This window comes from Salmo trutta, chromosome 13 (genome assembly GCF_901001165.1).
Source record: "Salmo trutta chromosome 13, fSalTru1.1, whole genome shotgun sequence".
Taxonomy (NCBI): domain Eukaryota; kingdom Metazoa; phylum Chordata; class Actinopteri; order Salmoniformes; family Salmonidae; genus Salmo; species Salmo trutta.
The window spans coordinates 84,128,972-84,143,792 of record NC_042969.1 but is presented as its reverse complement, the minus strand read 5'-3'; the positions used below and the strand labels follow the sequence as shown (position 1 = coordinate 84,143,792).

Genomic DNA, 14,821 nt, shown 5'->3' with positions numbered 1-14,821 from the left:
TTTTTTTTTTTTTGCATGTGCAATTCTGTCTCTGGCTGCGTGGAGAGTATTCCACGAATGCTCGGTGACTCAAAATGAGTGACATTACGTTCCAAAACCTGGCCAGATAATTAAGTCATGAGTCTCAAGTCAAAGTCGAGTCTGGCTTTATTTTATTTCTTATTTTAAGTCTAGTCTCAAGTCATGAAATGTGTGACTCGAGTCCACACCTCAGGTCTGAGCTGTCTCCTCTCTCACTCCCTCCAGGGAAAAGTCATTGAGCCGCTGAAGGACTTCCATAAGGATGAGGTTCGGGCACTGGGCAGAGAACTGGGACTGCCAGAGGACATCGTCTGTCGACACCCTTTCCCTGGTCAGTACCCCACCGTACACAGTGTACCCCACCGTACACAGTGTACCCCACCGTACACAGAGTACCCCACCGTACACAGTGTACCCACAGTGTACCCCGCCGTACAGTGTACCCCACCGTACACAGTGTACCCACAGTGTACCCCGCCGTACACAGTGTACCCACAGAGTACCCCACCGTACACAGTGTACCCCGCCGTACACAGTGTACCCACAGAGTACCCCACCGTACACAGGGTACCCCACCGTACACACAGGACAGAATGTTATATAGTCATGGAACATTTAGAACCAACACAGGACAGAATGTTATATAGTCATGGAACATTTAGAACCAACACAGAATAGAATGTTATATAGTCATGGAACATTAAGAACCGACACAGAATAGAATGTTATATAGTCATGGAACATTTAGAACCAACACAGAATAGAATGTTATATAGTCATGGAACATTTAGAACCAACACAGGACAGAATGTTATATAGTCATGGAACATTTAGAACCAACACAGGACAGAATGTTATATAGTCATGGAACATTAAGAACCAACACAGAATAGAATGTTATATAGTCATGGAACATTTAGAACCAACACAGGACAGAATGTTATATAGTCATGGAACATTAAGAACCGACACAGAATAGAATGTTATATAGTCATGGAACATTTAGGACCAACATGGAGCATAGCAGAAGTATGGCTGTGATGTTAACCTCATCCTCTCCTGTAGGTCCTGGCCTGGTCATCAGAGTGATCTGTGATGTTAACCTCATCCTCTCCTGTAGGTCCTGGCCTGGCCATCAGAGTGATCTGTATTGTTAACCCTCTCCTGTAGGTCCTGGCCTGGCCATCAGAGTGATCTGTATTGTTAACCCTCTCCTGTAGGTCCTGGCCTGGCCATCAGAGTGATCTGTATTGTTAACCCTCTCCTGTAGGTCCTGGCCTGGCCATCAGAGTGATCTGTATTGTTAACCCTCTCCTGTAGGTCCTGGCCTGGCCATCAGAGTGATCTGTATTGTTAACCCTCTCCTGTAGGTCCTGGCCTGGCCATCAGAGTGATCTGTATTGTTAACCCTCTCCTGTAGGTCCTGGCCTGGCCATCAGAGTGATCTGTATTGTTAACCCTCTCCTGTAGGTCCTGGCCTGGCCATCAGAGTGATCTGTATTGTTAACCCTCTCCTGTAGGTCCTGGCCTGGCCATCAGAGTGATCTGTATTGTTAACCCTCTCCTGTAGGTCCTGGCCTGGTCATCAGAGTGATCTGTGATGTTAACCTCATCCTCTCCTGTAGGTCCTGGCCTGGCCATCAGAGTGATCTGTGCAGATGAGCCCTACATCTGTAAGGACTTTGCTGAGACCAACAACATCCTCAAGATCATCACAGACTTCTCCGCCATGGTCAAAAAGGTCAGAGAGCATCACTTGTCTATGACAGGAACACTGTGCTGATAACAGTGTTTGTCTCAATTCCATTTCAATTTGAACCAACTGGACATACAATTCTAGAATGGACTGTAGATGGAATTGACCCCAACTGTCCTTCTTTATGCACCAACATGCTGATAAGTAACTGTCTAGTATGTCAGACTAGCTAATAATAATCATCACTTACTCTGTCCCTCCAGCCCCACACGTTGCTGCAGAGAGTGAAGTCGTGTATATCAGACGAGGAGGAGGAAAAACTCCTGCAGATCACCAGTCTTCATTCACTCAATGCCTTCCTGCTGCCAATCAAGACTGTGGGAGTCCAGGTAACACACTTTATACAGTATACTCACACTCAGCACTGCTCGGCCACGAGGCTGCTCTGTCTGTCTGTCTGTCTGTCTGTCTGTCTGTCTGTCTGTCTGTCTGTCTGTCTGTCTGTCTCTGTCTGTCTGTCTGTCTCAATGTAATGTAATGTATGAATGAGACCTCTGACTTGTAGAAATGTACGGGTGGCCCCGGAAAATTGATCCCACTATCCTGGCGTTGCAAAAGCCATGCTCTCATCAAGTGAGTGACAGAGGACCACTGATCTCCAGTTATCTACTGGTCACCTGACTGAGGCCTTTCTTAATGGTCTGACTGCTCGTCTATAGTAGAGCAGGAATAGATGGCTTTATCTGATTCTTAGTGCTGAGTGATTTGAGGTTGGTTCGGATTTGGTTTCGGTTTGGATTTTCATTTAAACAAAAGGTTAAAGGCATTGTGGGTGGAATGTTGTAAGAACACCTAATAAAACAACTGCCACTAACCATCATTTATTCACATGACTTAAATAAAATATTTTTGGTTCTGTATATTACATATTTGTTATTAGTATGATGATGACTTTATTATTTCATAAATCCCCAGTGATGGTTGGCTAGTGACTTCCTTTTGTAGTTTATCACTATAAAGCTGTCGTGAGTGGCGCAGTGGTCTAAGCCACTGCATCTCGGTGCAAGAGACGTCACTACAGTACCTGGTTAGAATCCAGGCTGTATCACATCCGGCCGTGATTGGGAGTCCCAAAGGGCGGCGCACAATTGTCCCAGCGTCGTCCGGGTTTGGCCGGAGTAGGCTGTCACTGTAAATAAGAATTTGTTCTTAACTGTCTTGCCTAGTTAAATAAAAAAAATAATTCACATTACTTTAATTTCAGTTGTGTATGTAATTGTTGCTTCTGTCCGTCTTCTCGCCCCAACTGGGCTTGAACCAGGGACCCTCTGCACACATCAACAACTGCCTCCCACGAAGCATTGTTACCTATCGCTCCACAAAAGCCGCTGCGCTTGCAGAGCAAGGGAAACTGCTTCAAGGTCAGAGCGAGTGACATCACCGATTGAAACGCTGCTAGCAGGCACCGCTAACTAGCTAGCCATTTCACAATGGTTACATTTATTTCAGTTGACTGATTTCCTTCTATCAACTAACTCAGTAACGTTTTTGAAATTGTTGCGTTTTTATATTTTTGTTCAGTATAAATATATTTAGGTTACAAGCTTTGGTTTTTCCATTTACGTTTTGAGGTTGGACTTTAGCACATAAAGCTTGTTAGCATGTAGGGCGCACTGATTGGTGTCACCTCATTAGTCAGTATGTGTTACACCTGGTTTCCATCTCGTTAGTGGGAAGGTGTTGTACCTGTGCTGGTTTCCATCTCGTTAGTGGGAAGGTGTTGTACCTGTGCTGGTTTCCATCTCGTTAGCGGGAAGGTGTTGTACCTGTGCTGGTTTCCATCTCGTTAGCGGGAAGGTGTTGTACCTGTGCTGGTTTCCATCTCGTTAGCGGGAAGGTGTTGTACCTGTGCTGGTTTCCATCTCGTTAGCGGGAAGGTGTTGTACCTGTGCTGGTTTCCATCTCGTTAGTTGGAAGGTGTTGTACCTGTGCTGGTTTCCATCTCGTTAGCGGGAAGGTGTTGTACCTGTGCTGGTTTCCATCTCGTTAGTGGGAAGGTGTTGTACCTGTGCTGGTTTCCATCTCGTTAGTGGGAAGGTGTTGTACCTGTGCTGGTTTCCATCTCGTTAGTGGGAAGGTGTTGTACCTGTGCTGGTTTCCATCTCGTTAGCGGGAAGGTGTTGTACCTGTGCTGGTTTCCATCTCGTTAGTGGGAAGGTGTTGTACCTGTGCTGGTTTCCATCTCGTTAGTGGGAAGGTGTTGTACCTGTGCTGGTTTCCATCTCGTTAGCGGGAAGGTGTTGTACCTGTGCTGGTTTCCATCTCGTTAGCGGGAAGGTGTTGTACCTGTGCTGGCCCAGGTGCTATTTAAGAGTGTCTGGTCCTGTGCACCAGTTGTCTTGATAGAGGGTTAACACCTTTAGTTGGCTCTCCCCATTTTGATTTCTAGACAAATAAGCCTTTATCTGATTTTTGTTTTGCTCCACCTTTTTGGTTTGCTTCCTGTCTTTAAGTTTGGTTTGGGTTTTTCTTTTGTTTGCCTCATGGTGCGTGTCTTTTTAAGTTCTATTTGTTGTTGCTAGTCAACTTTCAGGGGAACCCCTCATGAGTGTCTTTCAGAACCCTCTAAAAAACCCACCTGTTTCGTTTTGGTGGATGGTCAGTGACTTTGCTAGTTCCCTCTTCTGTTTGAGCAACATTTTGGGTTTTCTTGCTGGGGAACATAACATGTCACCAAATAATTGATTTAAAACACACTGTTTTGCAATGGAGGTCTACAGTAGCCTCCACAGCACTCTGTAGGGTAGCACAATGGTGTAGCCAGAGGACAGCTAGATTCCGTCCTTCTCTGGGTACATTGACTTCAATACAAAACCTAGGAGGCTCGTGCTTCTCGCCCCCTTACATAGACTTCCATAGTAATTATGACAACTTCTGGAGGACGTCCTCCAACCTATCAGAGCTCTTTTAGCATGAACTGACAAGTTGTCCACCCAATCACAGGATCAGATAATTGTTCTAGTACTTAAGCATAAGCTACTGCTAGTTAGCACTGCAGTGCATAAGATGTGGTGACTAGTTGACTCAAAGAGAGAGAAAATAGTTGAACAGTTTTGAACAAATTAAGTTCTTAAAAAATGAAAGAAGCGAGAGCTAGCTAGCTATATTTCGTTGTATTTTTTTCCCCCTCCTTTTTCACTTAGCTAGTTTAGCCTACTCAAACCCCTGGCTCAAACAGAGAGGGATGGTATGTTAGCTAGCTGGCTATGGCTGTTTAACACTGGAACTGTTCCAAGTCAAGGTAAGCTTTTGGTATTATTAATTTATTGCCACCGTGGCCCGCGAGTGTAACTGCTACACTGCTTGCTGACTGTACACTGTACTGCATGTTGGAGCGGGTTTACTAACGCATTAGTTCTAGTAGCTATGTTGACTAGCTATGAAATTAGCTAATATGGTGACAACAATGTAGGCTGTGTGTAGCAGTTAGCGGTTATGATATGAAGGCTTGGCAAGGTTTTTTTTCTCCTGGTCACAGACAGCTGATGTGGTGTTCACTGAAGTCCACAAGCAAAGGGAAAAGGTGAGAGGAGAAGAGCACGTAGATGTGGGAAGGAATTCTACAATGAGCAAAATGATCATGCTGTTTGTATGTGGCTGCTATGAAAGTGAACTGTGTCTGCGTGTGATCAGGGGTGTCTTCATTCTGCTGATTCTGTTGGGGGGAAAACCATTTTAAATGGAAGCAAACAGAACAAAACGGGGATAAACATACTTGAATTTGTCCAATAGAAACGCTCTCGTTTGCATCTGTTGGACTAATGATTACACCCTAGATCAGCTAGATGCAGGCAAGGTGGGATTTAATGTCAGTCTGTCACCTTGATTGCTCACATTTTTCTCTCTACCTGTGCGCACGTACGTTGTAATCTTTCATTCATAGGGTAGGTAGTAACAACCTCATGATGGGTATAGGGAAAATTAGAGTATCATGTAGTAGCCTAAACGTATCGATGTTACATTGAACTGGGTGAATGGAATATGAATGACAGTCATCCATTATGCTGTAATACCGCCAGTGTAGGGAACATAGAGCTGCGGAAGTTTGTCGTCGCACCAGTGGTCAACAGCACCCTCTTTGACCCAATTGGCTGAATGTGTCTGTCTGCCCATTTACTTCACCTAGGCTCTGTGTTCAACAGCACCCGTGATGTGGGCTATATGTTGCCGTTTGCCTCGTTACATTACCTCGGCTCTGTGTTCAACAGCACCCGTGATGTGGGCTATATGTTGCCGTTTGCCTCGTTACATTACCTCGGCTCTGTGGTCAACAGCACCCGTTATGTGGGCTATATGTTGCCGTTTGCCTCGTTACATTACCTCGACTCTGTGGTCAACAGCACCCGTTATGTGGGCTATATGTTGCCGTTTGCCTCGTTACATTACCTCGGCTCTGTGGTCAACAGCACCCGTTATGTGGGCTATATGTTGCCGTTTGCCTCGTTACATTACCTCGGCTCTGTGGTCAACAGCACCCGTTATGTGGGCTATATGTTGCCGTTTGCCTCGTTACATTACCTCGGCTCTGTGGTCAACAGCACCCGTTATGTGGGCTATATGTTGCCGTTTGCCTCGTTACATTACCTCGACTCTGTGGTCAACAGCACCCGTTATGTGGGCTATATGTTGCCGTTTGCCTCGTTACATTACCTCGGCTCTGTGGTCAACAGCACCCGTTATGTGGGCTATATGTTGCCGTTTGCCTCGTTACATTACCTCGGCTCTGTGGTCAACAGCACCCGTGATGTGGGCTATATGTTGCCGTTTGCCTCGTTACATTACCTCGGCTCTGTGGTCAACAGCACCCGTTATGTGGGCTATATGTTGCCGTTTGCCTCGTTACATTACCTCGGCTCTGTGGTCAACAGCACCCGTGATGTGGGCTATATGTTGCCGTTTGCCTCGTTACATTACCTCGGCTCTGTGGTCAACAGCACCCGTTATGTGGGCTATATGTTGCCGTTTGCCTCGTTACATTACCTCGGCTCTGTGGTCAACAGCACCCGTGATGTGGGCTATATGTTGCCGTTTGCCTCGTTACATTACCTCGGCTCTGTGGTCAACAGCACCCGTGATGTGGGCTATATGTTGCCGTTTGCCTCGTTACATTACCTCGGCTCTGTGGTCAACAGCACCCGTTATGTGGGCTATATGTTGCCGTTTGCCTCGTTACATTACCTCGGCTCTGTGGTCAACAGCACCCGTTATGTGGGCTATATGTTGCCGTTTGCCTCGTTACATTACCTCGGCTCTGTGGTCAACAGCACCCGTTATGACACAGTAGACTATATGTCTCTGTTCTTGAATCTGTTTTTCTTTCGTGAATTCAGACAAGCTGTTTGTATTAAAGGAGAAATCCATAGTGCCTACATTGTAGAACAGAACAAACCTCAGTCTCATTCTTCTTTGTGTCCCTCTCTGACAGTGTGGTGTAGCTAGGCCTAATGTTAGCCTGTGGTTTGGGTTCTGATGCCAGGACTGTTATTCCTTCACTGAGCAGCCATGTCAAGACTAGTTCGACTCTCCCTGTTATTCCACTTAGCAGCCATTTCAAGACTATTTCGACACTCCCTGTTATTCCTTCACTGAGCAGCCATCTCCCTCTCACTACAACATGAGGACACTGCTACTGTCAGGGCTGAGTAGGTGAAACTCTCCCCTAATCACTGATACCGTGTCAGATATGTGTTTTTGTATCCTGCTAAGGGTTAGGATTGGGGCAGGTCAATCTGATCCTAGATCAGTGGTTAGGGGCGATGTCTGTTTGGCCTCTCAGCGGTGTCCTTCATTTCCCTTCAGCCTCAGGTTGTGGGATCCACGCGGGGTCGTCGTGGCTACACAATGTTTTGTTTGTTTGACAAGTGCATGGGTAATGGAATGATGACACAGCTGGCTCCGCCCATTCAGTAGTGGGTGTGTCTCCCCTTCACTTCCTGCCACAGAGGACTAAATTTACCCCAGAAAGAGAGTGTGTGTGTGTGACTGTGTGTGTTGGTAACAGTGGGCAGGAGACACGGCAGTATAACAGAAGAGCGTATTATTCTCTGGAGTTACGGTGAGAGAAGAGGGAAATAACAAAGGCCTCAAATCCCCCAGAGTCTGTTTTAATGAAGTCTGAATGTGAAGGATGGACCCCAATAGATCACTTCCGATGAATCATCCCAGTAATGAAGTGTTGGTCAATAGAGAACCTCTGTAGCATACAGGACTGGTCCTAGCTGGAGCTCTAGTGTGTGTTCTCTCTGTGGGGGGGGTGACTGTCGGTACTATAGCTGTGTGGGGGGTGACTGTCGGTACTATAGCTGTGTGGGGGGTGACTGTCGGTACTATAGCTGTGTGTGTGGGGTGACTGTCGGTACTATAGCTGTGTGTGGGGTGAATGTTGGTACTATAGCTGTGTGTGGGGTGACTGTCGGTACTTTCGCTGTGTGTAGGGTGACTGTCGCTACTTTAGCTGTGTGTAGGGTGACTGTCGCTACTATAGCCGTGTCTGTGGGGGGTGACTGTCGGTCCTATAGTCCTATAGCTGTGTGTGTGTGTGGGGGGGGACTGTCGGTCCTATAGCCATGTGTGTAGGGCAGAGGTCGACCGATTAATCGGAATGGCCGATTTAATTTAGGCCGATTTCAAGTTTTCATAACAATCGGTAATCGGTATTTTTGGCCACAGATTTTTATTTTTTTACACATTTATTTAACTAGGCAAGTCAGATTTAGAACACATTCTTATTTTCAATGACGGCCTAGGAACGGGGGTTAACTGACTTGTTCAGGGGGGATTCGGGGATTCGTTTTTACAACCTTCCGGTTACTAGTCCAACGCTCTAACCACCTGCCTTACATTGCACTCCACGAGGAGCCTGCGTGGCAGGCTGACTACCTGTTACGCGAGGGCAGCAAGAAGCCATGGTAAGTTGCTAGCTAGCATTACATTTATCTTATAAAAAAACTCTCAATCTTAACATAATCACTAGTTAACCACACATGGTTGACGATATTACTAGTTTATCTAACGTGTCCTGCGTTGCATATAATCGATGCGGTGCCAGTTAATTTCTCATCGAATCACAGCCTACTTCTCCAAACGGGTGATTATTTAACAAGCGCATTCGTGAAAAAAGCACTGTCGTTGCACCAATGTACCTAACCATAAACATCAATGCCTTTCTTTAAAATCAATACACAAGTATATATTTTTAAACCTGCATATTTAGTTAATATTGCCTGCTAACATGAATTTGTGTCACTTCTCTTGCGTTCTGTGCAAGCAGTCAGGGTATATGCAGCAGTTTGGGCCGCCTGGCTCATTGCGGACTGTGTGAAGTCCATTTATTCCTAACAAAGGCCGTAATTAATTGTACATAATTATGACATAACATTGAAGGTTGTACAATGTAACAGCAATATTTAGACTTAGGGATGCCACCCATTAGATAAAATACGGAACGGTTCCGTATTTCACTGAAATAATAAATGTTTTGTTTTCGAAATGATAGTTTCCGGATTTGACCATATTAATGGCCAAAGGCTCGTATTTCTCTGTGTTATTATGTTATAATTAAGTCTATGATTTGATATTTGATAGAGCAGTCTGACTGAGTGGTGGTAGGCAGCAGCAGGCTCGTAAGCATTCATTCAAACAGCACCTTCGTGCGTTTTGCCAGCAGCTCTTCGCAATTCTTCAAGCGTTGCGCTGTTTATGACTTCAAACCTATCAACTCCCAAGATGAGGCTGGTGTAACCCATGTGAAATGGCTAACTAGTTAGCGGGGTGCGCGCTAATAGCATTTCAAACATCACTCGCTCTGAGACTTGGAGTTGTTGTTCCCCTTGCTCTGCATGGGTAACGCTGCTTCGAGGGTGGCTGTTGTCGATGTGTTCCTGGTTCGAGCCCAGGTAGGAGCGAGGAGAGGGACGGAAGCTATACTGTAACACTGGCAATACTAAGTGCCTATATGTAACGGCTGTCGTAGAGAGGGGACCAAAGCGCAGCGTGTTGATTGCTCATGATGAATATTTATTTTAACTCAGACCACTAAAGAAAAAATAACAAAGGGAAAACGAAAGCGCACAGTTCTGTCAGGTACATAACTAAACAGAAAACAACATCCCACAAACACAGGTGGGAAAAGCCTGCCTAAGTATGATCCCTAATCAGAGACAACGATAGACTGCTGCCTCTGATTAGGAACCATACTCAGCCCAACACAAAGAAATACAAAACATAGAATGCCCACCCCACACCCTGACCTAACAAAATAGAGAAATAAACCGTCTCTCTCAGGTCAAAGCTATATGAAATACAATGGTATAGAGAGAAATAGTCCTATAATTCCTAGAATAACTACAACCTAAAACTTCTTACCTGGGAATATTGAAGACTCATGTTAAAAGGAACCACCAGCTTTCATATGTTCTCATGTACTGAGCAAGGAACTTAAACGTTAGCTTTTTTACATGGCACATATTGCACTTTTACTTTCTTCTCCCAACACTTTGTTTTTGCATTATTTAAACCAAATTGAACATGTTTCATTATTTATTTGAGGCTAAATTGATTTTATTGATGTATTATATTAAGTTAAAATAAGTGTTCATTCAGTATTGTTGTAATTGTCATTATTACAAATAAATAGATGAATCGGCCAATTTTTAATTAATTTATCAGTTTTTTTTGGTCCTCCAATAATCGGTATCGGCGTTGAAAAATCATAATCGGTCGACCTCTAGTGTAGGGTGACTGTCGGTACTATAGTCGTGTGTGTGTGTGGGGGGGTGACTGTGGGTACTATAGTCGTGTGTGTGTGTGTGTGTGGGGGGTGACTGTCGGTACTTTAGCCGTGTGTGTGGGGGGTGACTGTCGGTACTTTAGCCGTGTGTGTAGTGTGACTGGCGGTCCTATAGCCGTGTGTAGGGTGACTGTCGGTACTATAGCCGTGTGTGTGTGTGTGTAGGGTGACTGTCGGTACTATAGCTGTGTGTGTGTAGGGTGACTGTCGGTACTATAGCCGTGTGTGTGTGTGTGTGTGTGTGTGTAGGGTGACTGTCGGTACTATAGCCGTGTGTGTGTGTAGGGTGACTGTCGGTACTATAACCGTGTGTGTGTGTGTGTGTAGGGTGACTGTCGGTACTATAGCCGTGTGTAGGGTGACTGTCGGTACTATAGCCGTGTGTAGGGTGACTGTCGGTGCTATAGCCGTGTGTGTAGTGTGACTGGCGGTGCTATAGCAACGTTTGTGGGGGGTGACTGTTGGTACTATAGCGATATGTGTAGTGTGACTGTCGGTACTATAGCCATGTGTAGGGTCACCAGTAAAGAGGCTGCTAACCTGTTCTCTCTGTGTGTGTGTGTAGGGTGACTGTCGGTCCTATAGCTATGTGTGTGGGGTCACCAGTAAAGAGGCTCCCCACTGGGAATCCCTCATGTTCCTGGCCAGACTCATCCCTCGCATGTGCCACACCATCAACAGGTAACACAGTACATGTTAGTAGATGAAGTAGAACCAGTTACTGCTAGCAGGATGCCATATGGACCGTCTTTCCTCTCTCCTGCCTCCCTCCCTCCCTCCCTCCAGAGTTGTGTATGTATTTGGGTCCCATGTGAAGGAGCCCCCCACAGACATCACCCCTACCTTCCTGACCACGGGCGTTCTCAGCACACTCAGACAGGCAGACTTCGTGGCCCACTCCATCCTCAGAGAGACTGGTAAGTGGTTTCCTGCTTGGGAGGGGGAGGGGTCAGAATGCCGGGTAGAAATTCCTTGGATTCAGTGTAGAGCGGGGAATATAGTATAGAAATAGAATGTATACGGTTATTCCAATATCCAAGCGGACGTTAATATTCAAATGATTTTTGTGAGATGATTAAAAAAAATTATAGGCCTTTTTTTAACACAAAGGCTTTTTCTAAATGTAAAATATCCATGTGACATTGTTACATGTACTGCTATACCATGACATTTAATAATGTAATAAATCAACAAACTTTTCAGTGTTGTTTTTATGTGCCGTGCCGTGGTAGTCGACAGGTGGCCTTCAACGTTTGTCGATTATGTTGGCCAATCAAAAGAGGCTCACTGTGTAGCAAGTAGAGAGAGAGTTCACTAATGCAATGCAAGATGGGGAGGGGGAAAAAATGACACCATTTTAAAGTTAATGAGGAGTAAGCTACAATGAGTAACCAACAGGTAGGCTGTGGTTTTACTGAATGGGCTTGGGGAGAAAGCACAGTATGTGGCGTCAATTAGACTACCTATCTTCTCTAGTCTACTCCAGTCAAGACAGACACTGTTATATGGGGTGATAAATAACATTGTGGCTGCTACAAGTTAGCGAGTGTTGCGTTGGCGTCTCTCTCCCTCCGTCTGCTTGATCCCATCACTCCACCACCTCCACAGTTGCAACAATAGATGGCCAGAGTCTCTCTCTCGCACAGCAGTGCTAAGGTTTAAATAAAAGACATGTATATCAGATATCCAACACACATTCATGATACTATTCGAACAGTGAAATGATTTCAAACCCCTGTTCGTTGGTAACCCTGTCTGCTGTGGTAACTCAGTGCCCTCCGTCTCCCAGGTTACTCTGGGAAGATCAGTCAGATGCCGGTCATCCTGACCCCGCTGCACTTTGACCGCGATTCCTCACAGAGGCAGCCGTCCTGTCGGCGCTCTGTGGTCGTCAGAACTTTCATCACCAGCGACTTCATGACCGGGATACCTGCCACGCCCGGAAACCACATCCCGGAAGAGGTACTACGGCTCGCCCCCAGATGGGGATTAGACAGACAGACATTGTTCTGTTGCTCTCAGTTTTAACCCTTTTCTCTTCTTCTTGTATTATCTATCATGTCTCCCCAGGTGGTGCTGAAGATGGTGAATGAGATCAAGAAGATCCCTGGCATCTCCCGGGTGATGTTTGACCTGACCTCCAAACCTCCCGGCACCACAGAGTGGGAGTAGAGCTCATGGAGAGAGAGAGAGAGAGAGAGAGAGAGAGAGAGAGAGAGAGAGAGAGGTGTGGTGAGCTCCTCTCCTAACACCTCCACACTCCCCTGGCCTGCCCTCCCCTCCCAATCTCACCCCTCCTCTCCTCCTTTCTTTCCCTCTCCTAACACCCCCCCCCCAACTTCACCCCTCCTTTCCGATCACCCGCCCCCGTAGAACATTCCCATGGAAAGCAGGCAGTACTGTGACCAGCGCACACTTGAAGCTGCCGCTCTGCCCCCCCCTCCCCCTTCATTTTTTTGGGAGGGGTGATTGAATAGATATGACTATTCATCCTTCTTTTTGGATCCATTTCTTCGTGCGTGACAATACTTTTTTTTCCCCTTTGGTGTAAGTGCCGCTTCCTGTTTGGAAACAGTTAGTTGAGGTCAAGAGTTAAGGAGTTCAGGAAGTGGATTGTGTACACGGTATGCCTCAGATTACAGCGAGACCAACAACTGAAGAAAGCAAAACGACATACTTGTATGACATAACGGAAGAGCAGCAACTAGCCAGTGGTTTAAAAAGTCATCCATCGTTTTTTTTTGTTTTTGTTTTTTTTTGCTTTTTTTTTGTTACACTTCTGACAGTTCTTTTTGATGATAATTTTTACTCATCATTTACGTTTCAACTGTATACTGTACAAAGAGACAGGGGTTGCCTGCCCAAAGTCATTCAGCAGAGAAACTCTGACCAATTAGTATTTTTATTTTTTTTTACTTTTCATTTTGCCAAATGTAGATGAGCTGTGGTGAAATTAGATCTGGGTTATTATCTCTTGTTAACGATCCACTTAAATCAAAATGGTGATGGTTAAGCTACCGACCGCGGTCAACAGAAAATATTAGTTTATTATCACAGATGTGTAACTGTGTGGGAAGCCCCCAAAATGACGGGGTGTCCTTTTGTTTTGCCTGTTTCTTTGCTCCTCCTTTGTTTTTGTTTCATTCTTTTTTTCTTCATGTTTTTCAGAGAAACAAGAGGACTGACAATGGATTCAGATGTTAGTTTAGTCTAATTGATGTGTGAATGTCATCTTTGTTGTTATCACCTCCTACAGGTGTGTAGGAGCAACGTTTGCACATTTCTCTTTTTACCCATAAAGCCATGGTGCTTTCCTGACGCGAAGGGAATGTACTTCCAGTTGACGGATTTTAAAACCCAATCACGAAGTGTCCCCCTTTTTTTTATAGTGTCAAAGGTCAAATTGAAGACCGGCAGTGGCCGTCTTGAACGCTTGAACTACCAGAGGAGTCCCCAAATAGGCACTCCCAGTAACCTGGTTCTACGAATGCTTTCAACATTCATTTAATGAGAGAGTCCTCAGCTAGTCCAGGACTCGGCGTTTTACTGGGCCTGAAACAAGCCGTCTTAAGGACCCCTGTCTGCCCCACGTCCAGCCTGTAGGTCATGTTTTACTGTGCGATAATACTGATTTACATGCCTCTGTGTTTGACTTTATACCCCTCACCTTAGATATTATTTAGTTATAACAGCAAAATAGCCAATGCAAAATGAATCTGTTCCTTAACTGTCTTAATTGCAACTTGTTCTTAATGTCTCTCCTTTTGTGTTGCCTTTTACTTGTGTATTTTATGATACACATGTTTACTTGGAAAACAAAAACGGCTTTAAAATTTATGGGTTTAATTTTATAGTTGGATTTTACTGCAATATTGAAATGATTAAGTTATGCAATTCTGTGTCAAGATCGTTTTGTTTAAAATGATCAATGCTCATTTTTCCTTAGTAACGTGCCTCACAACAAGCCACCGCATGCAGTTTCACGATGACATTTGTATAATGAAAAACCAAGCTTTAATAAATAAGTCCATGTTGAATCTGTATTCTCACACTCTTGGCTAACTATTGAAAGATGTCTAGATTTATTTTCACAACCAACAGATGTTTTAATGTTTTTGTATTTCGCAATACTTTTCTAGTATTCTGTTTGTAGCAGAATACTATATATAGGTCCTCGAGAACTGGCGTATCTCTTATTAGGTTTGAGACCGGAGCGTGACTAATTGATGTCTGGCATTGAACTTCCCGTCACGAGG

The 14,821-nt window shown here is 45.0% G+C and overlaps 1 protein-coding gene across 1 annotated transcript in view; it reads left to right on the top strand.

Annotated features, from left to right (window-relative positions):
* gmps (guanine monophosphate synthase) overlaps nt 1-14,606 on the top strand; it is a 57,209-nt gene extending 42,603 nt beyond the window's left edge. The window contains exons 10-17 of the mRNA XM_029773795.1: nt 247-352; nt 1,647-1,762; nt 1,981-2,106; nt 11,131-11,246; nt 11,352-11,482; nt 12,355-12,527; nt 12,636-12,766; nt 13,732-14,606. Coding sequence (XP_029629655.1) covers nt 247-352; nt 1,647-1,762; nt 1,981-2,106; nt 11,131-11,246; nt 11,352-11,482; nt 12,355-12,527; nt 12,636-12,737 — 870 coding nt within the window. The 3' untranslated portion in view covers nt 12,738-12,766; nt 13,732-14,606. The remainder of the gene's footprint in view (nt 1-246; nt 353-1,646; nt 1,763-1,980; nt 2,107-11,130; nt 11,247-11,351; nt 11,483-12,354; nt 12,528-12,635; nt 12,767-13,731) is intronic.
* The last annotated feature ends 215 nt before the right edge of the window (nt 14,607-14,821 follow it).